Here is a 26,672-nt window from a genome sequence, read left to right as displayed (position 1 = left end):
TAATTATTTTCGTCGGTGGCCTGTTTCCCTTTCCATCTGTAGTCATCGTCGCATTTTTTTTTTGATTAATCGCACGGTAGAAAGCACGACGATCTACTGGATATGGGACAATGATCCTAACGGGCGTGGATCCTTTAAATGAAGCGAGGTGTGAGTATATATGAGCGTGTGCGCGTGAGATGTTCGGCGAGAGAGAGAGCGCGAGCGCTGTGCATTTCGACCAGAATGAACACGTATGAACCATGTGGGCACGACATCCACTCCTAAATGTTCGACTCTTTCCCTGACAATGGGCAAACAAAAGAATGCTAATATAAGAAAATAAGGCGAATTCTTCGTACCAGAAGTAAGTACCAGTCAGCTCCGCGAATATCTCTTCACGTTACTAAATACATTTTTAAAAGGGGTCTGTTTCTATTGTCATTCTGGAATTAATGCTGAGCAAGGTTTTGCTGAGATGCATATTTTATCAGGCTATGCTTAAGTCGGCTTCAAAGGAAAGCTACTGTCCGGATATGAAACATTTTTTGGGAGATACATTTGTTCGCAGCTGAGAGCTCCGCAAATGTTCGAGATCTCTAATGAACAATACCTGACCAAGGTACTCTTAATGAGCTCAGCGTAATTAATTCTGGATTTATCTCAAGACGCATATTTATCAATGATTTCATATTAACGTATGATATGTCATGATTAATAACTTATTTTAACAATTACACGATGTATTTTCAGCATTTGAATTCAAATACATGCGTTTTCTCTGGCAGGAACTTAAAAAAGACTTGCGTGAGACCCACATTGTCAGAATGAATGCAGTAAGGATTCTTTTTAATAACAAAGAAAAATGCACCCCAAACAATTGTTGGGACGAAGTCCATCCATGATTATAACAGCAATATCCCTCAGTTACGACTCCTGATCTGTTCAATATGTTTAAAGCTAATTCAGTTGCACCATCAATTTTGAATTATGACGTTTGCCGCTTATCATACTGTAGATATTTATTTTACATTTAACTTACAATATGGGGTAAATTAAGGATGTAGCATAGAAAACTGTTAATTTATAAACCCGATTTAATCTGGTTGATAGTGAAAAGATTTATTCATGTTTGATTTTCCCCAGTGGCAGCGCCCGATTTACTAGACCCCAAATCTGCAACCCAGAATGCTAAACCAAGATTGTCCTTTTCTGCAAAGCCGACAGTTTTAAGTTCAGGAGATGACAGCGACCTGAATCCCAGTGTGATGAAATGGAAAACCGCTTCAGTATATTTTCTGGTAGTGGTGCTTTATTTGATAATCGGCGCCACAGTGTTTCGAGCGCTTGAACAGCCTACAGAAAGCTCCCAGAAGACTGCGATTATTATGCAGAAATTGGAGTTTCTGGAAAAGCACATGTGTGTCAATTCTCTGGAGCTAGAATTATTGATTCAGGTAAAAAAAAAACCTTTTCTCATTACCTCCATATTGATTAATGGTTTACACGACAGGCTGTATAAGCAGAACTAAGCGTAAACAAAACTTGCAATAATTGAACAGCGACAGAGCTTTTGAGCTCTTGGATGAACATACACTACATTGCGTTGTCTTCCTTGGAAGCATCTGGAGGTGGAAGATGCCTTAATTTGTTTCCAGTTTTGAAGTGACAGAAGAATCCTAGACGGGATTCACAAACTTTGTCTCAGGTGGGGCTGTAAGTGTTGCCTCAGGTGGGTGGGTAGTTTGGGATGCTGTGTTCACCTGTTGCTTCTGATTGGTCTTCTCCGATTGGTGTCATAGGGGATCTGCGTTCCTCAATGTCTTGTCTGAATCTCCTTCTCCACTGTGAGCAGTTGTGGGCTGGAAATTCCCAGCAGTCAGTGACAGTGTTACACTTTACCAAAGAGACTTTGCAGATGTTTGAACCATTTGCTGTGATTTTGTGGGAATCTTTTTCTATGGTATAACTTGGGTGAGTTGAGTGTCCAGATAATATGGTCTGTCTAATGGAGCAAGTTCTGTCAGTCAGATGAAGACTGTGCTGGAGTCTTGAAGGTAGCTCATCATGATATCAGTCTTTACTGAGAGAAAGCTCCTGAGAAATGGAAAGTGATCCTGCTGATTATCAGGGAATAACAATGTGGCAATAGGTTGGTAGACAGCCCTTGTCTTCTGGATATTTAGTGTAAGGACAATACTTATGCATATCAGTAAAGGAGCCAATGATGTTTTGGGGCATTTTCAGCATACAGTAAATTGATGACTGAGGTTGGAATGAACTTGGTTATGAAACAGGAATGCTGCAGGTTGAACCTGGACATGAATTAGGTTAAGCCCACTCCTTTGGGAAGTATGTTGGAAGTGAGGAATATCAAGACAAATGGAGGAATATAGACACAATTCCACTTTGTAGTGAGGTTGGGATTGTAGTTTGCACGTCGTTTTGTATGAGCTTTTCAGGGCAGCACTGTTAAGGATTCTTTTAAATGCCTTTTCATAGAAACACAGCACAATACAGGCCCCTCGGCCCACAATGCTGTGCCGAACATGTACTTACTTTAGAAATTACCTGGGGTTACCCATAGCCCTCCAGTGTCAAAGGCTTTTTCAGGTTAAAAAAGGACCATACAAGGTGGTTGGGATGGAGTTGCTCGGTTATGAGGACAGTCTGGAAAATTGTGATCTGTTTTCCTCGGAAGAAAGAAAATTACGAAGGACTAAGATTGAGGCATATATATAAAACTTACGAGGGATGTAAATGGAGCAGACTGGAAGAAGCATGCCTCGTATCCAAGGTAGGTAACTCTAAAGGAGTTGGGTTGGAGGGATAACATTTAGCATGGATATGAGGGGAACAACTTCATTCTATGTGTGGTAAGTACCTGGAATGCACCATTTGAGAAAGTGGCTGAAGTTGGATCACTGATAGCATTTAAGAAGTTTGTAAATGAGCATTTGAATTGCTGAGGCACGGAGGGCTATGGACCAAGATGTGAGATTAGTATTAGAGGCTGCTCACTGGTTTGTGTGGATAAATTAGGTCATATGAAATCTATGCCATGAAGACAGTGGTCATCTTCCAGGTTTCTTTCAAGATGTACAAACCACCTTGATCACAAAATTATTCTCTACAGCATTTTTTGCCTTATTCATGGTGCAACAGTGTCGAAACATCTGAGGTATGAGATTTGAGCAATGTTCAGTTATTTTGCTGATGCAGTTCTGTAAGTGCTGACTTTTGTTCTGATTATTGAAAGAGTCCTATGAGGGAATACTTTTAATGTAGAACTGCACATGGGCTTGATAGAGGAACATCTTGGTTTGAATGTGAGGAGGTTCAAGACAGTGGAAACAAGACTTTGTTTCATAGATCAAACATGTACTAGTGCAGCTACTTGCCCAAAATTATGTGCACTCAAATGCACTGACTGCAATCATCCCAAAAGCAGATGTAAATATTCTTGCCTTTCTCATTCCCTTCTCTCCCAGTCTCTTTTCTCCCTTAGTCCTCTTTCTCCTAAAAACTTTCTCCACTTCCTTTTCATTCAGTCTTTATCTCGGCCACTAACTTTTCACTTTTCTCTCCTCCCTTTGAATCCCTTTCTCTTTCAATTGTTCTTCCAATGCTGCCTGTTGTTGGCGGACTGTGTCCACCCAGTGCTACTTCTACTTTGTCTAAGGTTGTTAGAATAAAAGCTTGAACTTGTATAGTGCATTTATCCTAGTAATTTCTCGTGTTTTACAGAATAAGTAACAAAACGTTAGCACAAAAACTGCTGGTGATATTATCATATTTATTTATTTTGTGATACTGCGCCGAGTAGGCCACACTGCCCCAGCAACCCCACAATCCCGATTAACCCTAACCTAATCATGGGACCATTTACAAGGACTAATTAACCTACCCAGGACTGTGGGAGGAAACTGGACTACAGTACTCTGGGGAAAACCTGTGCATTCCACGGGGACTTCGCACAGAACAGTACCGGAATTGAACTGCGAACTCGTACAGCCTGAGTTATAATAGTGTCACACTAACTGCTCGTCTACTGTGGTGCCGGTGGGTGGCTTGGTCATAGAGTTAGCTGCTTAGCAGCATTTTAACAGGAAGGAGTGAGGTAGAGATGTAAGGTTAGGAAAGTAATGTTTTAAATTGTCAAAGATGAATTGGCTACTGCTGAGTATGTTTTGACATGCAGCAAATATAGAATCAGTTCTTTGAAATTTTCGGAAGCTGCTAACAGATATTTAATCATTTTACCTCTACCCACCCAGTCTCGGAGGTTGGAATCAACCCATCTCATTCATCTTGACACTCTCTGCCCCCAATTCACTCCCACCTGCAAAATTAGACTTTCACCAGCTTGTGCAGTCAGAAGAAGCATTGCAATAATTTTACTGGATAAGGAGATTTAGCCATAGGCCACTTCAGGTCCAGAAGTTTGCCATCTTGAGGAAACAGCTATACTGTACATACTTGTGTAACAGGAATAAGCGCTGAACAGGAAAAGGAGCTGCAAGTGGAGAATGATAATGCAGGTACCAGCCCTGGCACTTTCATCTGTCAGGGTTCTCAGAGCAGTTCTTTGGAGATTACTTTGTGTGAATGATCCATAAAGTTTAGCATCATTGACCTTTTTGTCACTGTCTGACTGTTGGTTTTGCTACCAAAGAGAAACAGATACAAATTGAGTCACATATATCAAAATAATGAAATTTGCTTCTTCTTCTGTCATTTTTGTACTCATTTATACTTGACCATTGATCATTTTGCAAAACTGGTGTTCCTATACACTATTTCTTGATTGCCTTCAGGGATGGAAAGCTATTGAGCTTGCTTTGAGAACATTTCATACAATGGTTTGAAACTCAAGCAACTGTGGACATTGCATCAGGCTTTATCACTTTGTATGCTAAAGCATCCAGTGTACCTTTATGTTTTGGGATGTGTGCCTTCTTTGCTGACCAGCTTTTGATCCCAGTTACCATGATTTACAAATACTCACTCCAGAGTGAGATCCTTATCTTGGCTTGAAGAGCAACTCAAGCCAAATATTTTAAAAGTGATATTACCTTAACAGAAGTAGTATGGCACCTTGAGTACCAGCAGTTCATGGATTACAAAAGAGTTCCACAGTAGAGGACTGTTCAGAAGCCATCTTCTCTGGAAGTTTGAACAGTCTGTTTTCAATAATTGCTCATATCATATAGTTCTACATACTTGCTATAATTCATTAAATAGTCACCATAAAACTAATGAAATATATTGTATATCATCCAGTCATTAATGAATACCATGAAACATTATTTTTGATTTTTATTATTATGACTAACTTGAAAAATGCTTTACTATGTATCAGAGAAATTGCATAAAATTGGATTTTTGTAATTTATTGTTATGTTTTGTAACTCTAAAACTAATTGCAGGCAAACACATGGAGATGAGAATACATGTCTTAGTTTTGTTCTTACTTTAGTGATATGCTCACATTAAGATCTGGTGGTGTGATACCGTATAGATATCCACAGCATAGTAAATTTTAAATTCTTCCATTCAGGCCTAAATATTTAATTGCCGGTAGGAGGCTACTCAGACGGAATATAAGGTGTTGTTCCTCCAACCTGAGTGTGGCTTCCTCTTTACAGTAGATGACCTTATATTCCGTCTGGGTAGCCTTCAACCTGATGGCATGAACATTGACTTCTCTAACTTCTGCTAATGCCCCACCTCCCCCTCGTACCCCATCCGTTATTTATTTATATATACACATTCGTTCTCTCTCTCTCTCTCCTTTTTCTCCCTCTGTCCCTCTCACTATACCCCTTGCCCATCCTCTGGGTTTTCTCCCCCCTCCCCCTTTTCTTTCTCCCTAGGCCTCCTGTCCCATGATCCTCTCATTTCCCTTTTGCCAATCAACCGTCCAGCTCTTGGCTCCATCCCTCCCCCTCCTGTCTTCTCCTGTCATTTTGGATCTCCCCCTCCCTCTCCCACTCCCACTTTCAAATCTCTTACTAGCTCTTCTTTCAGTTAGTCCTGACGAAGGGCCTCGGCCCGAAACGTCGACTGTACCTCTTCCTAGAGATGCTGCCTGGCCTGCTGCATTCACCAGCATCTGCAGAAATCCTCGTGTTTGCGAGGTCACCTTACTTGGCAGGTGAGACTTGTGGCTGCGAAACAATCTTGGGTTTGGGGCCTCCTCCATGGTGGTTGGAGGAGTTGACTTTGGAATGGCAGGAAATGGTTCTGACAGCTCCGAATACCTTTCTTCTGGATTAACTGGCATCCTGAACAGTGCATGGCAAGCTGCTTGATCTGCTGCTTTATCCCAGACCACCAGACAAAGCTTCGAGCCAGTACTTTTGCTTCAATCATGCCTAGATAACTCACATGTAGGTCCTCCAACACCTTTGCTCTCAGCTTGGATGATACAAAACCTCTCCATCTCCATCCTCATCCCCATCCCCACATAAGGCAATCTCCAGCAAGGGCATGTTCATCCCTGTGCTGATATGAATAATAAGAAAATTTTATTTATATGGAACGTTTTGATAAAGTAAAATGCAGGCTCAGAGTGCTTTACATAGATCGTAAAGATAAATCAACATGGTCATAAAAATACAAGAGAAAATTAAGAATCTTAGGACAAAAATTGTATAGAATAAAATATAATCGAATATACCAAATTATATAAATGTAGTCAATGTCAACAGGCATTAAGTAATCCTATAAACAAGATAAATTTTTTAAAAAGTAGGTTTTTAGAAAGGTTTTCAAGCATTCCACAGTATCTGCCTGGTGTACCTGTCAGTAGAGTATTCCAGATTATTGGTACACAAGAACAAAAGGCCGCATCATCAGTTCTTGTATGCTTGGCTCTAGCATCAGTAAACAAAACAATATTTGTAGGTATAAGAATACAGTTAGGAATGTAAGGGGACAGACACTCCAAAATATACAGAGGAGCTAGATTGTTCAGAGCCTTGTATATAATTAAGAGTATTTTAAAATTGATCTTAAAGGACACAGGCAGCCAGTGTAATAATGGCAAAACTGACAGAATGTGCTCATATTTTCTTTTATTTTTGGGTAAAATTCTTGCTGCTGCATTTTGAACAAGCTGCAGCTGATTTATATCTTTCTTAGACAGTCGTGAAAACAATAAATGACAATAATCTCATCAGCCGAAAACCAAAAACATGCATAATTTTTTCTGCATCTTGAGATGTTAATAAGAAATCAAATTCCTGCAATGTTCCTTAAATGAATGAGCACAGTCTTAATAATATGGTTAATATGTGATTTGAAATTTAGCTCAGAATGGGGGAACTTGGATTTCAGCTGCCCATTCCAGCCATTTTGGATTGCCATGTAGTGTGGGGTCTTTTCTAGTTTCTCTTTGGATCGTCTCTGCTGTAATAGGGTAACATTCAATTTGCATTGGAGAGAACGCATCAACAAGAGTGTCCTCAAAATCAAAATGAGTTTTCCAAAGGTAAATGGGATGATCCATCAGCATTTCCATGATTAGTTGTCCTCTTGAAATCAATCTTGTAACTGTGTCCTCCAAGGAACAGAGCCCATCTCTACATTCATGCTGCTGCTGTGAAGGGAGCAACCTTTGAGTATTGAAAATGGGCACTAGTGGTTGATGATCAGTAATAAAGGTGAACTCTCTCCCATATGAGTATGAGTTGAAACATTTCACGCCGCAAACCAGACCCAAGGCTTCTCTCCCAATCTGTGCATAATTTTTCCCTGCAGCAGTACTGGTATGTGATACAAAGGCTGTGGGGCATTCACTTCCATCGCTTGTATACATGTGACATGACTGCACCTAATACATAAGCTGAGGCAACACAGCCGAACTTCACTGGACGATGCGAATCATAATATGTGAGTACAGTGTCTGATACCACCATTTACTTTGCCTTTTCGAAAGCCACCTCACACTGCCTTGTCTGTTGCCATTTCTTCCCAATCTGTAATATTGAGTTCAAGGGATGGAGCACAGTAGCCAGGTTTGGCAGGAATCTGTTATAGTAATTGACAAATCCTAAAAAAGACCGTGGCTGTGAAATGTCCTTCGGCCTTGTGGCATTCATCACTGCTTGAATTTTCTCAGCACACTTGTGTAATCCTTGTGCGTCAATAATGAGACCACAGTAAAATGGTCAAAAGAATTCACACTGGTTGTGTCATATTCTGAGCCCATAATCTTATTAGCTTTATAACTCTTCCTTGAGATTTTGGAGATGTTTCTTCTCATTCTCACCAGCAAACAATGATGTCATCCAGGTAACACTGAGTGCTTGGGCAGCCTTGCAGTACCTGGTCCAAATGTGGCTTTATGCCAGAGTGCAGGTGTGGATGCTACTCCAGAAATAAGCCTACTCTAGCTATAAAGACCTTTGTGAGTGTGTATGGTGACTCTTCTTCCATCTGCACCTGTAGGTAGGCCTCAGCAAAGTCCACTTTGTTGAAGAGTTTTCCTCCAGAAAGGTTTGCAAAGATGTCCTCTATCCAGGGCAGAGGGTATTTTGACCAGATTTCGGTACTAGGTTAATGGTGACTTTAAAATCACAGCAGATCCTGACAGATCCATCCTTACTGGGACCACTGGCATTGCCCATGAGCTGCACTCAACCTTGGAAAGAATTCTTTCAGCCTCCATGGGATCTAGTTCACTGGCTACTCTATCATTAATACTATAAGGAACCAGACGGGCTTTGTAAAACTTGGGTGTGGCATTCTCATTGAACACTCTCTTACCCTTGATTTGTTTGAGTTTTCCAATGCCATCCTGAAACACTGCTGTGGCATCATCCAGTACATTCCTTAATTCACTTCCAGTTGGCTTTATTGCAGGGATGTGGCATGCAATTCTTCAATCACTGTAGTTATCTCATACACTCACAATGCTGGCCCTCCTGCTTTTACCACATACAAGCCCAATGTGGCTCACTGGTTGTTGTATTTCACTTTTGTGATTGTCATTCCCATAGGTGTTATATTTTTCAGTATAAATTCTCAACTGGATATCGGCAGGCTTCAGTTCAATGTCTCTGAAACGCCGTTCAAATTCATTTTGTGGAATGACTGAAACAATTCATTTGTCATTCATTCCTGTTGTAAGCCATATTGCTTGTCTCACGTTAGTTTTCATGTAAATCTCAAGGCTACCCAGTCCTCTGTCACTCTCACCAATTATCAAGTGCTTCATCAGCAAATTAGTGCTTAATCAGCAGATTAATGCACTTTTTGAAACTGTAATGTGACTTTTTCTCTTCTCTGTGCAGTCTATTTATTTTTGTCTTCCTGATATGCTGTTTATATGTATCCTACTTTGTTGCATTTTCTGCAAGTTTCACCTTTAAATCTGCATTGGTCTGATGTATGTGAGCCCCAGCTACAGTGGTGCACAATTTTGGTCAGTCAGGTTTCTGTTTTTGACACTAAAATTTTGTTCACTCTCTCTTTCATTGCTAACAGTGACTGAGCTGCATCTTTGTCTGCTATTTCCTATGATAAAGCAATTTCAACTGCTCTTTTTAATGTGAGTTGTGTTTCAGTTAGGAATTATTTTTGAATGCTTTCTTGTAAGATTCCACAAACTAAACAATCTCTCAGTGCATCATAAAGCCCATCATTGAACGGACAATGCTCAGACAATTTCTTCAATTCAGCAACGTACATTGAATGAAGTTTCCTTCAGATTAATTCTGCTTATGAACCCTAAGGCATTCTGCAGTCAACAATGGCTTCAGTTCTAAATATTCCTGCATTGCTTTAATGATGTCAGCAAAGTTCATTTTGACTGATTTGTTTGGAGCAGTTAAACCTCTAACAATGATGTGCTGGTGTGATGACGTATGCCATTCATGTACTTTTACGTACAGTGACTATAAAAAGTATTCACTCCCCTTAAAGGTTTTCATGTTTTATTGATTTACAACATTGAATCGTAGTGGATTTAATGTGGCTTCTTTTAACACTGATCAACAGAAAACAACACTTTTGCATGGGAGTAAAAACAGATCTCTACAAAGTGATCTAAATTAATTACAAATATAAAACACAAAATAATTGATTGCATAAGTATTTATCCCCTTTAATAGGTCACACCAAATCATCACTGGTGCAGCTAATTGGTTTTAGGAATCACATTATTAGTTAAACGAAGATCTGTTTTTGGAGAGCTGTATGCATTCAAGGTGTTTCAATTGATTGTAGTAAATACACACCTGTATCTGGAAGGTCCAAAAGCTGGTGAGTCCGTATCCTGGCAAAAACTACATCATGAAGATGTAGCCAAGTAACTCTGTGAAAAGGTTATTGAAAAGCGAAAGTCAGGAATGGATACAAGAAAAATTCTAAGATGCTGAATATCCCTGGAGTACAGTTAAGTCAATCATCAAGAAATGGGAAGCATATGGCACAGCTGTAAATCTGCCTTGAGCAGCCTGCCTCAAAATCTGAGTGACTGTGCAAGAAGGGGACTACTAAGGGAGGCCACCAAGAGACTTTGGCAACTGCAGAGGAGTTACAAGCTTCAGTTGCTACAAGCTGCAGAGACTGCATATAGAATAACTGTTGCCCGGGTGCTTCACCAGTAGCAGCTTTATAGGAGAGTGGCAAAGAGAAAGCCACTGTTGCAAAATACTCACATGAAATCTTGGCTAGAGTTTGCTAGAAGGCGTGTGGGAGACTCTGAAGTCAGCTGGAAGTAGATTCTGTGGTCTGATAAATCCAAAATTGAGCTTTATGGCCATCAGACTAAAGCTAAGCACCACACATCATCAAAAACACGCCATGCCTACTGTGAAGCGTGATGGTGGCTGCATCCTGCTGTGGGGATGCTTCACTACAGCAGACTTTGGAAGGCTTGTGAAGGTAGTGGGTAAAATGGATGTATCAAAATACAGGGAAATACTGGAGGAAAATCAGATGCCATCTGCTGGAGAATAGTCATAGTCATAGTCATACTTTATTAATCCCGGGGGAAATTGGTTTTCGTTCAGTTGCTCCATAAATAATAAATAGTAATAGAACCATAAATAGTTAAATAGTAATATGTAAATTATGCTAGTAAATTATTAAATAAGTCCAGGACCAGCCTATTGGCTCAGGATATCTGCCCCTCCAAGGGAGGAGTTGTAAAGTTTGATGGCCACAAGCAGGAATGACTTCCTATGACGCTCTGCGTTGCATCTCAGTGGAATGAGTCTCTGGCTGAATGTACTCCTGTGCCGACCCAGTACATTATGTAGTGGATAGGAGACATTGTCCAAGATGGCATGCAACTTAGACAGCATCCTCTTTTCAGACACCACCGTGAGAGAGTCCAGTTCCATCCCCACAACATCACTGGCCTTATGAATGAGTTTGTTGATTCTGTTGGTGTCTGCCACCCTCAGCCTGCTGCCCCAGCACACAACAGCAAACATGATAGCACTGGCCACCACAGACTCGTAGAACATCCTCAGCATCGTCCGGCAGATGTTAAAGGACCTCAGTCTTGTCAGGAAATAGAGACGGCTCTGACCCTTCTTGTAGACAGCCTCAGTGTTCTTTGACCAGTCCAGTTTATTGTCAATTCGTATCCCCAGGTATTTGTAATCCTCCACCATGTCCACACTGACTCCATGGATGGAAAGAGGAGTCACCGGTACCTTAGCTCTCCTCAGGTCTACCACCAGCTCCTTAGTCTTTTTCACATTAAGCTGCAGATAATTCTGCTTACACCATGTGACGAAGTTTCCTACCATAGCCCTGTACTCAGCCTCCTCTCCCTTGCTGATGCATCCAACTATGGCAGAGTCATCGGAAAGCTTCTGAAGATGACAAGACTCTGTGCAGTAGTTGAAGTCTGAGGTGTAAATGGTGAAGAGAAAGGGAGACAAGACAGTCCCCTGTGGAGCCCCAGTGCTGCTGATCACTCTGTCGGACACAGTGTTGCAAGCACACGTACTGTGGTCTGCCAGTCAGGTAATCAAGAATCCATGATACCAGGGAAGTATTCACCTGCATCGCTGTCAGCTTCTCCCCCAGCAGAGCAGGGCGGATGGTGTTGAACACACTGGAGAAGTCAAGAAACATGACCCTCACAGTGCTTGCTGTGACTTGGGAGAAGGTTTGTTTTCCAGCAAGATGATGACCCCAGCATAAAGCCAAAACAACACAGGAATGGCTTAAAAACAACAAAGTTCATGTCCTGGAGTGGCCAAGTCAGAGTCCAGACCTCAATCCAATTGAGAACTTGTGCCTGTACTTGAAGGACTGTTCTCTCACGATCCCCATGCAATTGGACAGTGTTTGAACAGTTTTGTAAAGAAGAATGGGGAAAAATTGCAGTGTCCAGATGTACAAAGTTGACAGAGGCCTTTCCACACAGACTCAAGGCTGTAATTGCTGCCAAAGTTGCATTTGCTAAATACTTACTGGAAGGGAGTGAGTAATTATGCAATCAATTATTTCATGTTTAATAAATTTAGACCAATTTGCAGAAATTTGTTTTCACTCTAACACAAAAGAGTCTTTCCTGTTGATCAGTGTCAAAAAAGCCGAATTAAATCCACTGTGATTCAATGTTGTAAAACAATAAAACATGAAAACGGGGTGGGGGGTTGGGGGGTGAATATATTTTATAGGCACTGTATAACCCGTAATGAACTGTGCAAACAATAAACAAAGCTTAAACAATATATTTACAGTATTACTCAAACATAACTGTTGTGTATTTAATATTTCAGTAATGTCATTCATGAACCAGGGTTCCTGTATAGCTGTTGTGTAAATGATCTCTGTTATTATTTAGCTATTAAGCTGAGAAAGTTTACAGACTTGCTTTTCTGTTTTCAAGCGGTCTTATTGTTTCCTTAATTTATTAGTGAATGGATACAAACTCATAGTTAATGTTTGAGATTGCATCATTTTTCTAATGAAAAGATAAGATTTCTGCTGCAACACACAGGAACTAGTGAGATGCATCCAGTATGCCACGAAGCAGTGAAAATGGACGATATACAAAGGCAGAACTTGTTCATGATTTAGTTGTTGAAGTGAAATTCTGAGTATAAATTTTGATGTTCTTGAAATTTAAAATCTATATTTGGCTTTTTAAAGCTTTGTTTTTATAAATGCCAGAATGCATTTATGAGGTAAGTGTACATCTGATTTACCACCTTTTTATATAGTGAAATGTCATAAGGTTCTTCATTGGATTGTAGTCAGATAAATTGACACTCAGTCAAAGGAGGGAGCAATGGTAGGAGCTTGGATGGAAGTACCAGTGGAGCCACCAGAAACTAGTTGGTCACAAGTATTTGGACACGCTCTTGCGGTATGCAGTTGAACATGGACTTCTGTTGAGATGCTAGTGCTTAGGTGCTATCTAAATTTGTGTGAGAGTTTCACCTCCCACAATGCTTTTGGCATACAGTCAGGCCCTGCTCCATGCTTTCTGGCAGTGGTTTAAATTAAATGCTTTTGACGTCTAAAAATACACAAGCAATACTGAAAAATGATAAACACCTTTAAAATACTTAACATTATTCATTAGTACAAAATTAAAACACTTAAATGCTTTCATGCATTTAAAACATTTTGAAATCAAGTGAATTAAATCAAATAAAATGTAAGTTAACATCCTTCTTCAGCAACTGTACCTTCTCGAGTCAGTCTTATGGATTCGCTGGACTTGTGTCTGCTCTAACTTTCCAAGCTAGGAAGTCTGAAGAACTCTGGCTACCTTATTGGGCATTGTTATAGGAATTCCAGAGTTAGTACAGAGCTGGAGTTGTGGACTTCAGCCTGTATTTCATTATTCCCTGCTCCTGCCCAATTAGATGTGTAAAAATTGACAAAATGAAGCAGACTTATTTGCTTTTAAGTGGATCAGGTCCCTTATTTTGATATTCATTGGTCAAAAATGTGAGTTTTAAGGACCAGGAAGGATTGAGGGAGGACTGCTGCGTTCACCAGCAACTTTGATGTGTGTTGCTTGAATTTCCAGCATCTGCAGATTTCCTCTTATTTGTATTTAAAGACTGCGGTAACTGAAAGTATGTCAAGAGGATGGAGGGAGTTTTGGATGTACTTGAGACTAAAATTGGAGATGCATAGATCACTTGGAGATACAGTTCGAGGAAGGAGGAAGGGAAGTCAAAGAGTGAACTTGCAATTGAGAATTTTAAATTTGAGTACTTGCTCTGCTGGAAGCAAATATAAAAAAGGGAACTGGACTTGGTGCGTGTTGATCTTTTAGCAATAATCAGTGTTATACTCAATTGTTCCAAAGAGAATCACACAATTGTAACTGATAGAGTGCAGTTGCAGTTTGGGGGTTGATCGTGCTTTATCTTTACCAGTAATCACTTACAGGCTTGTTACTTCATACCCCAGTGCCTTGCCTGGTTTCACATATTACCTGCCAGCTTGTATTCTTTCCACTCCCCTTACCTCTTTATTCAAGCTCCTTTCTCCTTTTTGGCCCAAAAAGTCGACTGTTTATTTGTCTTTATAGAAAAGACCATAAGATGTAGGAGCAGAATTAGGCCATTTGGCCCATCAAGTCTGCTCTGCCACTTCCTCGTGGCTGAACCATTTCCTCTCAGTCCCATCGTGCCTTCTCCCCGTAATCCTTTATGTCCTGACTAATTGAGAACCTATCAACCTTTGCCTTAAATATACCCAATGACTTGGCCTACACAACCACCTGTGGCAACAAATTCCACAGATTTACCACTCCTTGGCTGAAGAAATTCCTTCTCATCTTCTTTCTAAATGGACATCCCTCTATTCTGAGGCTGTACCTTCTGGTACAAGACTCTCCCATCATAAGAAACATCCTCTCCTCATCCACTCTACAGAGTGTTTCTCTAGATTTCCAGCACCTGCATAATCTCCTGTTATTATGTTTATAATATTGAATATCACCATTCAATCTCTTAAGTGAGATACTGTATATAATTTCTTTACTAACATGTATGGAAATACTAAAGTTAACCAAATTGGCATGGAAATTCAATTGCAAGCAAAATAAATGAACAATTAATGACGAGTAGCAGATTTTGTTGGGTAACTGTAATTGATTTGTGAATTTAGTCCTTGTGAATAATTTAATCCAATGAAGTGCCTTAATTAGAAATCTGACCATAAATTGCTCAAAGAGATTCATACTTGTTGTTATGTTTTGTAACTCCAGACACTAATCAAATGAAAAACACAGGAGCCGAGATATTTGTATACTTGATTTTTCACTTAGCGAAGTGCTCACATGTGAGGTGGTGGAGTAATCATGTGTGCCATTGCTGTACTGACACCATTCGTTACACGTTATGTGTGTGTGTGTGTGTGTGTGTCTGTGTCCCTGACCAGTCAACACTTTCATTTTGACCACACCTAGGTGACCAGCATGTATCTCCTCCAACATTTTAGTTCTCAGCTTGGATAGTACAACAAGTCACAATGCCTACACAAGGCATCCCTTGTCAAGGGTAAGTTCATTCTGGCACTGGTAAAAATAGGAGTACTGGAATTTCTGCTGCACATTCCTGTCATTTTGAGTTGCGATGTACACCTAAGACAGTGTGGGGACTTTTCCGCTTTCCCTTTGGATCAGCTCTGCCATAATAGGGAGACTTCTGATTTGCATTATGGAGAATATGTCAAGAAGAGTTTCCTCTTCTGTAATTTTTTTCAGGTATTTCCTTTTCCGAGGGCAAATGGGACAATCCATCAGCATACCCATGATGAGTTGCCCTCCTGAATTCGATCCTGTAATGGTGTCCTGTACGAAACAGAGCCCATCTCTGCATTCGTGTTGGCGGAACACCCTTCTGTGGAATGAAAATGGACACTAGTAGCTGATGATCAGTAATTAGGGTAAACGTGGGTAATGAGGATGATCAGTAATAAGGTATACAAGTACAGATTGAAATGTTTAATGCCATAATATTATACACAGATGACTCAAGGCCACTCTGTCAATCAGTGTGTAAATGTTCTCTGCCGAGGCAAGGGAATTTGATGCAAGGTCTATGGGGCATTCACCTTCATCATTCATAACATGTGACATGGCTGCCCCTATACCAAAGGCAAGGCATCACAGGCAAGATTCACTGGATGATGTGGAACATAATGTGTGAGTACAGTGTCTGCCATCACCATTTACTTTGCCTTTTGGAAAGCCATCTCACACAGTTTTATTTATTGCCATTTCTTTCTGATCTGTAGTAATAAGTTAAAGGCATGAAGCAGATTAACCAGGTTTGGCAGGAACCTGTTGTAGTAATTTACAAATCCTAAAAAGCAACACAATTGTGACATGTCCTTGGCTATGGGGCATCCACCACTGCTTGAATTTTCTGAGCACACTTGTGTAATCCTTGTGCGTCAATAGTGTAACCAGAGTAAGTGATACTTGGCTTGAAGAATGTACACTTGTTGCATCGTACTGTGAGCCCATAATTTTCTTAACACTCTCTTGGTATTTTGGAGATGTTCCTGTCCTCTTCACTGATAACACATATCACTGGTTGCCTGGGCAGCCTTGCAGCACCTGGTCCACAGATTTTTGCCTGACTGCAGATGCAGATGCTATTCCAAAAATAACTGGCGCACCTCAGGAGTGTGTGCTTAACCCATTGCTCTACTCTCTATATACATATGACTGTGTGGCTAGACATAGCTCAAATACCATCTGTAAATTTGCTGATGATACAACCATTGTTGGTAGAATCTCAGGTGGTGACGAGAGGGCGTACAGGAGTGAGATATGCCAACTAGTGGAATGGGGCTGCAGCAACAACCTGGCACTCAATGTCAGTAAGACGAAAGAACTGACTGTGGACTTCAGGAAGTGTAAGACGAAGGAACACATACCAATCCTCATAGAGGGATCAGAAGAGAAGAGAGTGAGCAGCTTCAAGTTCCTGGGTGTCAAGATCAGTGAGGATCTAACCTGGTCCCAACATGTTGATATAATTATAAAGAAGACAAGACACCAGCTATACTTTATTAGGATTTTGAAGAGATTTGGCATGTCAACAAATACAATCAAAAACTTCTATAGTTGTACTGTGGAGAGCATTTTGACAGGCTGCATCACTGTCTGGTATGGAGGGGCTACTGCACAGGATCGAAAGAAGCTGCAGAAGGTTGTGAATTTAGTCAGCTCCATCTTGGATACTAGCCTACAAAGTACCCAGGACACCTTCAGGGAGCGGTGTCTCAGAAAGGCAGTGTCTATTATTAAAGACCTCCAGCACCCAGGGCATGCCCTTTTCTCACTGTTACCATCAGGTAGGAGGTACAGAAGCCTGAAGGCACACACAGTGATTCAGGAACAGATATCCAATTCCTAAATGGATATTGAACCCTTGGACACTACTTCACTTTTTTTTTTAATATAAAGTATTTCTGTTTTTGCATGTTTTTAAAAAATCTATTCAATATACATAATTGATTTATTTGTTTGTTTATTATAATTTCTCTCTGCTAGATTATGTATTGCATTGAACTGCTGCTGCTAAGTTAACAAATTTTGCGTCACATGCCGGTGATAATAAACCTAATTCTGGTAGTCCTTTGTGAGTGTGTAGGGTGAGCAACACTTGGGACTCTTCTTCCATATCCAGCTGTAGGTAGGCCTCAGCTATGTCCAGTTTGAAGTGTTATCCTCCAGAAAAGGTTTGCAAAAATATCCTCTATCCTGGGCAGAGGGTGTTGATCTACTTTCAGTACTAGATTGATGGTAACCTTAAAATCAACACAGATCCTGACAGATCCATCATTCTTGACTACCTGGACCACTGGCATTGCCTGTGGGCTCCACTCAAGTTTGGAAAGAATTCCTTCAGCTCTATGCAATCTTGCTCACTGGCTACTTTATCACAGATGGTGTAAGGAACTGGATAAGCTTTGTAAAACTTGAGTGTGGAAGTTTCATTTTACACTAGTTTACCCTCTGTTTGAGTTTTCCAATGCCACCCTTGGACACTGCTGTGGCATCATCCAGTAACTTTCTTAATTTGATTTCAGTTGACTCTTTTGCAGGGGATGTGGCATGCAAATGGTGGATGGATTTCCAATCAAGTTGTTGTTGTTTCAGCCAATCTTGGCCCCACAATGCTGGCCATTCTGTTTTTACCACCTAGAAGTCCAATGTAGTTGTACTTCCCTGTTACAAATGTTATTCCCATAGGAGTTGCCTTTTCTTCAGTACAAGTTCATAGTTGGATATCTACAGGCATCAGTTCAGTATCTTTTGAAATTCCATTCAAACTCATTTTATGCAATTACTGAAACAGCAGAGCAGGTTTCTAATTTCATTTTAATTAATTTATTTTTCACTTCTGGTGTGAGCTATATTGCTTGTCTCATATTACAAACGTTCGTAGTTTTCACATTGTAAATCTTAATGCTACCAGCACTGTGCCACTTTCATAATGATCAGATTTGTTTTTTTTTAATCAACAGCATGCATATTAGTGTTCTTTTTGAAACAGTAACCAGAATTTTTATCTTTTGCTCTTCCCTGTGCAGTCCATTTATTTTTGTCTGCCGGGCATGCTCTTGGTATGTGTCTAACTTTGTTGCATTGTTTTGCCTTTAAACCTACGTTGATCTGATACACGTGAACCACTGCCACAATGGTAACACATTTGTTTGATCATGTGATTTATGTATAGATGTTACAATTTTGTTCACTCTCATTTTCATTCCTCACTGCAACTCAGTTGCATCTCTGGCTGCTGTTTCCATTGGTACAGTGATTTCAACTGCCCTTTTTGAATGCTTACTTGCAATATTCCACAAACTAAGCAATACTTCAGTACATTATTATGCCCATCACTGAACAGACAATGCTTGGACAATTTCTTCAATTAAGTCACATAAGCTGAAATGCACTCCCCTTCCTTTTGATTCCGCTTATGAAACTTGAAGCATTATGTAATCAATAGTGTTTTTGATTTGAAACTTTCCTGCATTACGTTATGGATATCAGCAAAGCTCATTTCAGATGGTTTGGTTGGAGCAGTAAAACTTCCAAGCAAGCTATATGCTTTTCCACCTATTGCACTCACCAATGATAGCAATTGGTTTTCATTGGCTATTTAATTTGCTTCAAAATACTGCTCAATTCATTCAGTGTACATCCAGTTATTTTTTTTTGTGCAATCGAACAAGTCTGTCTTTCTGATGTAGCCAACCTTTGCTGCTTTTATTTATTTATTATTGTTGTCACCTGGTACCAACTGTTTATGAAGCTGTGGCTGTATTTGTTGCTTGTTAGTTTTTTCTGTTTTCTGCCTTTTATCTGAATGTCTCCCTCAGCTTTCAAAGAAAAGGGTTCTGGGCATTTTTTTTAACTGAACCATCTTTCTCTCCCCTATTGAAGAAAAACCTGCTGTGCTTCAATAGGTAAGTAGATATCTTGGGTTCGTTTTAAATCTTCTTCATCACCTATGTTATATTTTGTAACTCAAAACATGAATGAAAAGAAGAACACAGGAGTCTGGATACCTGTATACTTTTTCTTTTAGTAAGGTGCTCACATATGACATGATGGCATAATGATATATGCCATTCCTGTGCTACTTGCATGTAACACATAATGAATTATATAAACAAAGAATGCTTAATCAAACAACATATTTACAATATTGTCAAATATTACTGAAATATTAAATATGCTACACTAAAAGTTAAAAGATGACATTCTGATACTTTCATAAATGTAATTTTAGGTTTTCTATGAACATTTTCTATTAAGATTTTCTTGTGTCTCCGTAGACTGTCAAAAAGTTATCAGCTATTGCCAAACATATTTTGACAAACAACAAATATGGAAACTGCTCTCTCAAAATTCAGGAAGCTGCCAGCAATGATTGCTTGTGAATTGTTGCTGTAATCAAAAAGTGTCTTTATACCTCTTGTTTTAGTGTTGAAATCATTGAAAAACAATAGAACTCTCTTCAAATGTGAAATATTTTAGTTTCCAAATGTGTATCTTTCATGTCTTATTATTCAGTATCAAGATTATTCAGAATTGTCTGGGAATAACAGTTATTTGTGGTATTCAACTAAATTTGTCAATCCTAATGCAAGAGATATGTCTTTAGTCACTAGTTCCAAATGCTTGAAAGTATTGGCTACCAATATTATTGTCTTTCTGCACATTTGGTTCCAATAATATTGTGACTTTAGTTAACTATTTGTTTAGACTTAAGTTCCTAAAGGAATTTTGCATGTCTGTCAAATGGACTTTTCTGAAATTAGGCAAGCAACCTAATTTCAGTCCTAATGTAGTCTTGATCAAAAAAAAAATCCCTTCTCACATATACTTCTTCCAGGAGATTGTTTTTTCACTGCAGAATCCAGCATCTGCTTCTTGTGTCTCCAACCTGCCGTAGCTGAAGTGATGAATATCAAAGAGGATGTTCTGAGAATCAGAATCGAGTTAATATCATTGGCATATATTGTGGAATTTGTTGTTTTGTGGCAGCAGTCTCTTCCAATACATAATAAAAGCTATAAATTGCAACGTATATATAAAAAAGAAAATTAAGTAGTGCAAAAAGAGAGGGGAAACATAATGAGTTAGTGTTCATGGGTTCATTATCAATTCAGAAATCTGACGGTGAAGAGGAAAAAGCTGTTCCTGAAACATTGAGTGTGTGTCTTCAGGCTCCTGTGCTCCTTCTTTGATATTAGTAATGAGAAGAGCTATGCCCTGGACGATGGGGTCCTTGGTGATGGATGCTGCCTTTTTGAGCGAAAGAACCTTCATTACAGTGAGTCATGACTCAGTTATATCACTGTCACCAATACAAACATAATGTCAGAAATTGCATCACACAACTGGAGAAACCTTGTTTACATATTAAGAATAATAAATGTTTTGAGTTATACTGAATAAGTAACGCTTGTCCTCGGGCACAGTGAGATAAATCTCCTGCTGAGACTACAGTACAATATCAATAACAGACATGTTGGTCCAAGGATGATAAAAGCTATGTACAATTTCAGATATGATAATAATTAAATTCTTATTGTCTGACTAAATTATGGGGTTTCTAAAATTAAGTGCTTTGATCCAATTCCTCCATTGAGAATATCTGTACAGCAGTCATTTCCAGCATTGACTATGATTTAAAATGAATGAGTTCTAATTAGTGTTATGATTCAAAAACTTGTCTGTATGTGCTTCTATGTGACCAGGCAAGAGCACATCCTATTTACAGCTTAAGCTATGAAAGATTTATTGCTGGGGAGAGGGCTGGAGTTTTAGCATGGAGTTGCATACCAGCAGGTGGGATGTGTTGAAATTTTTATATTTGAAATATTGAGTTGAATCACAGATTGTACGACGAATAATTTTATTGTACATTTTAACACCATTCTTAATTTTATGGATGTTCTGAATGGAATCCAAGATGATACCAAATGTTCAGTTCCATTTATTCACCTACACATCTCTTGTAAAAATTCTGTTGGTTCATTTGAAATTCTACTAAGTACAAGTTGTTAGCTGGAAACAGTTGACAAGAAATTAAATATCACGGGGTGAAACATTTCTGGATAGCATGTTGGTGGACATGTTAAAATAAGGGGAGTGAACGTCTGGAGAGATGTGTGCTGTGCAAGTGAATTATGGTGCCAAGCAGCATGCAATGTTGATGTGACACCAGCACACTCTTCAGAGTCAGAATTGGGTTTATTATCACCAGCATGTGTCGTGAAACTTGTTGATTTAGCAGCAGCAGTTCAATGCAATACATAATATAGAAAGAATAAATAAATAAATTGCAGTATATGTATATTGCATAGATTAAAAATTGTGCAGAAACAAATAATATATTAGCAAAATGAAGTAGTGTTCACAGGTTCAATGTCCATCTACGAATCAGATGGCAGAGGGGAAGAAGCTGTTCCTTTTATTGCTGAGTGTGTGCCTTCAGGCTTCTGTACCTCCTGCCTGATGGTAACAATGAGAAAAGGGCATACCCTGAGTGCTGAGGGTCCTTAAAAATGGATGCTGCCTTTCTGAGACACTGCTCAGAAAGCAAGTGGATTTCACTTTGGGAAGTCTGATCACCTGGCTGTACCGCTACTCCCTGAGTATAGGCAGAGACTGAAGACTGCAGCACCAGCAGTGAGGACCAAGAAGGTATGGACAAGGGGAACACAGGAGGGCTTGCAGGACTGCTTTGAGTTGGTGCTCTGGACCGTAATTCATCTTCTTTTCTGGATGAGTATGCTGCAGTTGTTACCGACTTCATTAAAACCTGTGTGGATGAGTGTGTGCCTACAAAGACTTACTGTACATTCCCAAACCAAAAGCCATGGATGAACCAGGAGGTACGTTGTCTGCTGAAGGCTAGATCTGTGGCATTCAAGTCTGGTGACCCAGGTCTGTACCAGAAAACCAGGTAAGATTTGCAGAGGGCTATTTTAAGGGTGACGAGACAATTTTGAACGAGGTTGGATGTGGGATGCTCGGCAACTCCGGCAGGATTTGCAAGACATTACTTACTACAAAGCGATGCTTCACTACCAGATGAACTCAATGCCTTCTATGCCTGCTTTGAAAGGGACAATATGACTACAGCTGTGAAGACCCCTGATGCACCCAGTGACCCTGTGATCTCTGTCTCAGAAGCCAATGTTAGGCGGGCTTTAAAGAGGATGAACCCTTGCAAGGTGGAAGTACTCTGAAAACTTGTGCCAACCAACTGGCTGGAGTATTCAAGGACACTTTCAACCTCTCACTGCTGCAGGTGGAAGTTCCCACTTGCTTCAAATAGACAAAAATTATACCAGTGCCTAAGAAGAATAATGTGAGCTGACTTAATAACTATTGCTCAGTAGCAGTCCCATCTGCAGTGATGAAATGCTTTGAGAGGTTGGTCATGACTAGACTGAACTCCTGCCTCAGCAAGGACCTGGACCCACTGCAACTTGCCTATTGCCACAATAGGTCAACGGCAGACACAAACTCAATGGCTCTTCACACAGCCTTAGACCACCTGAACAATACAAACACCTATGTCAGGAACAACAGGAATTCTGCAGATGCTGGAAATTCAAGCAACACACATCAAAGTTGCTGGTGAACGCAGCAGGCCAGGCAGAATCTCTAGGAAGAGGTACAGTCGACGTTTCAGGCCGAGACCCTTCGTCAGGACTAACTGAAGGAAGAATTAGTAAGAGATTTGAAAGTGAGAGGTGGGGGGGAGATCCAAAATGATAGGAGAAGACAGGAGGGGGAGGGATGGAGCCAAGAGCTGGACAAGTGATTGGCAAAGGGGATACGAGAGGATCATGGGACAGGAGGCCTGGGGAGAAAGTCAGGGGGGGGGGACCCAAAGGATGGGCAAGGGGTATAGTCAGGGACAGAGGGAGAAAAAGGAGAGTGAGAGAAAGAATGTGTGTATAAAAATAAATAACAGATGGGGTATGAGGGAGAGGTGGGGCATTAGCGGAAGTTAGAGAAGTCAATGTTCATGCCATCAGGTTGGAGGCTACCCAGACAGAATATAAGGTGTTGTTCCTCCAACCTGAGTGTGGCTTCATCTTTACAGTAGAGGAGGCCGTGGATAGACATGTCAGAATGGGAATGGGATTTCATCTTTACAGTAGAGGAGGCCATGGATAGACATGTCAGAATGGGAATCCCATTCCCATTCTGACATGTCTATCCACGGCCTCCTCTACTGTAAAGATGAAGCCACACTCAGGTTGGAGGAACAACACCTTTATATTCCGTTTGGGTAGCCTCCAACCTGATGGCATGAACATTGACTTCTCTAACTTCCACTAATGCCCCACCTCCCCCTCGTACCCCATCCGTTATTTATTTTTATACACACATTCTTTCTCTCACTCTCCTTTTTCTCCCTCTGTCCCTCTGACTATACCCCTTGCCCATCCTCTGGGTCCCCCCTGCCTTGTCTTTCTCCCCGGGCCTCCTGTCCCATGATCCTCTCATATCCCCTTTGCCAATCACCTATCCAGCTCTTGGCTCCATCCCTCCCCCTCCTGTCTTCTCCTATCATTTTGGATCTCCCCCTCCCCCTCCCACTTCCAAATCTCTTACTAACTCTTCCTTCAGTTAGTCCTGGCGAAGGGTCTCGGCCTGAAACGTCGACTGTACCTCTTCCTAGAGATGCTGCCTGGCCTGCTGCGTTCACCAGCAACTTTGATGTGTGTTACCTATGTCAGGATGTTGTTCATCGACTATAGCTCAGTATTTAATACCATCAATCCCACAATCCTGATTGAGAAGTTACAGAACTGGGACCTCTGTACCTCCCTCTGTAATTGGATCCTGTACTTCCTAACTGGAAAACCAATATCTGTGCGGATTGGTGATAATATCTCCTTCTCGCTGATGATCAACACTGGTGCATCTCAAGGGAATGTGCTTAGCCCACTGCTGTACTCTCTCTACACCCATGACTGTGTGGCTAGGTATAGCTCAAATACCATCTATAAATTTGCTGATGATGCAACCATTGTTGGTAGAATCTCAGGTGGAGATGAGAGGGTGTACGGGAACAAGATATACCAAATTGTGGAGTGGTGTCGCAGAAACAACCTTGCACTCAACATCAGTAAGAGCTGATTGTAGACTTCAGGAGTGGTAAGACGAAGGTACACATACCAATCCTCAGAGGGATCAGGTGGAGAGAGTGAGCAGTTTCAACTTCCTGGGTGTCAAGATCTCTGAGGACCTAACCTTGTCCCAACATATGGATGCAGCTATAAAGAAGGCAAGACAGCGACTATACTTTATCAGGAGTTTGAAGAGATTTGGTATGTCAACAAAAACACTCAAAAACTTCTATAGATGTACTGTGGAGAGCATTCTGACAGGCTGCATCATTGTCTGGTGGCGGGGAGGGGGCTAGTTAGGACTGAAAGAAACTGCAGAGGGTTGTAAATTTAGTTGGCTCCATCTTGGGTACTGGCCTACAAAGTACCCAGGACAACTTCAAAGCGTGGTGTCTGAGAAAGGCAGCGTTTGAAGCTGTTCATGACCTGTTTGCAGAGAGGCACATGTTTAGCAGGAAGAATCTCAAACCAGTACTCTTTCTGGGGATCCTCAACTATTTACAGGTCAGTTGCTGTTTAATTTCATTAGGGCTTCGGCAGGTTTCGACAAGCATTTGATTATTTCTGTAGTTGTTTGATTGTGAGGTACACAGCCATGTGATGTTAGTGAGAGTGCTATGAACATTCAAGTTTTGGGTGTCTTTTGACTGATGGACACTGTTGATAAGGAAGTGTAGGAAATTTAGTATCTGAGACTTGTAAGGCATTTGACGATTCTCTCACTTTACCTCTCGAGTGGTAAGCATTGAGGCTTTGACTTTTGACACCTACTCTGGCTATCTGATCCCACTGTCTCCTCAGTGTGTATTTGATGGGTCTTCTGGACCCTGCAAGTATAGGTCATCTTTCTAAATTTACAGCTTCTCAATCAATGATTTATGGAGAAGAAATGATAAGTTATGTAAGAGGAGAAATTTCAATTTATACCAAAAATGTCAGGATGTCAATGGTTAAGTAGAGTGACCAAAATCCTAAAAGCATGTTTAGCCTCTTTGTATTAATGTCCCAGCTCAGGTGCATTCATTTCACAACTGCCAATATGTGGTAGAAACACAATGGTTCAACATTGTAAGAGGTGTGGGCCGGTTCTACACAGTACCATCAGTTTTAAGTGGAGTTAACCATTCACAACAATGGTCCCAAGCCGATCCATTTGGACTCTCAACATTTTAGCTAGCGTTGGCTGTGCTGAAGTATTTAAAGTTGGCAGGGCAGCCGGTAGATGTGGATTAATGAGATGTACTTCATAGCCATTCCCAGGGTCAACTAAACTTAGTTCATAAAAAGAGATTTCTTCTGTCTTTAATTCAATGGATGCTTCCTCTTCAGATTTTGCTTCCTTTCCAACTGGCATGAGTTCAATTTCTGAGTAAATCTGTGGATGCAAGATCTAACCTACCTCCAGAGAATACTTTGGTAGTTTCGCAAGATACCAAATGTAATTAACTGCACTGTTGGTCTTTGGACACTTTGATAAAAGGGACTTTAATAAACTGAGTATTTTCCAGTTAAACCATGCTTTAAGTGACAGTGCTTAGAGATACAAATGTCTGGACTTTGAATAGAAATGAATGTAAACAATCCTTTAAGGTTCAGCTTCAAATTATTCGCAACAAGTTTCTTCATTATTAGATACCAATCAAATTATATTCAGAATCATAGCTTTATGAATATTATTGTTTATATACTGTGTCACAGCAATCTTATGAAGTACATTCCTCCATCATGGGAACTGAAAGCTGATGCGCTTCTGTAAAGGACATTTCAGTTTGATTTAAATACTTTTGAGCCTGGAGAACTTAGCTGCAGACCACCATGCTTTGATGGATAAATGATATGAGACTGGTGACGGGATACCAAGGGAGCAGGCATACTGTTATTCTGAGAGGAGATAGATGTTTCAGAGCCCCATAAGTCCAACAAACCATAACAAACAGCATCAATCTCTAGCCTGTACAAGCATTCAAAGTGAATCTCAGTTTAACTATTGACGTTATTGGTACAACTTAATATCTGTTCTTATGTAACTTATTATTTCTTCCACAAAATATTGATGCTTTCATTTTTATAAC

At 40.3% G+C, this 26,672-nt stretch overlaps 1 protein-coding gene across 1 annotated transcript in view; it reads left to right on the top strand.

The window, feature by feature from the left end:
- The first annotated feature begins 289 nt into the window (after positions 1–289).
- kcnk2a (potassium channel, subfamily K, member 2a) overlaps positions 290–26,672 on the top strand; it is a 135,342-nt gene continuing 108,959 nt past the window's right edge. The window contains exons 1-2 of the mRNA XM_063055042.1: positions 290–346; positions 1,126–1,436. Of these exons, the coding sequence (XP_062911112.1) occupies position 346; positions 1,126–1,436 (312 nt within the window). The 5' untranslated portion in view covers positions 290–345. The remainder of the gene's footprint in view (positions 347–1,125; positions 1,437–26,672) is intronic.

The sequence above is a fragment of the Mobula hypostoma genome, chromosome 8 (genome assembly GCF_963921235.1).
Source record: "Mobula hypostoma chromosome 8, sMobHyp1.1, whole genome shotgun sequence".
Taxonomy (NCBI): domain Eukaryota; kingdom Metazoa; phylum Chordata; class Chondrichthyes; order Myliobatiformes; family Myliobatidae; genus Mobula; species Mobula hypostoma.
The sequence above is the reverse complement of the archived record's forward strand: the minus strand, read 5'-3'. Positions and strand labels throughout refer to the sequence as shown.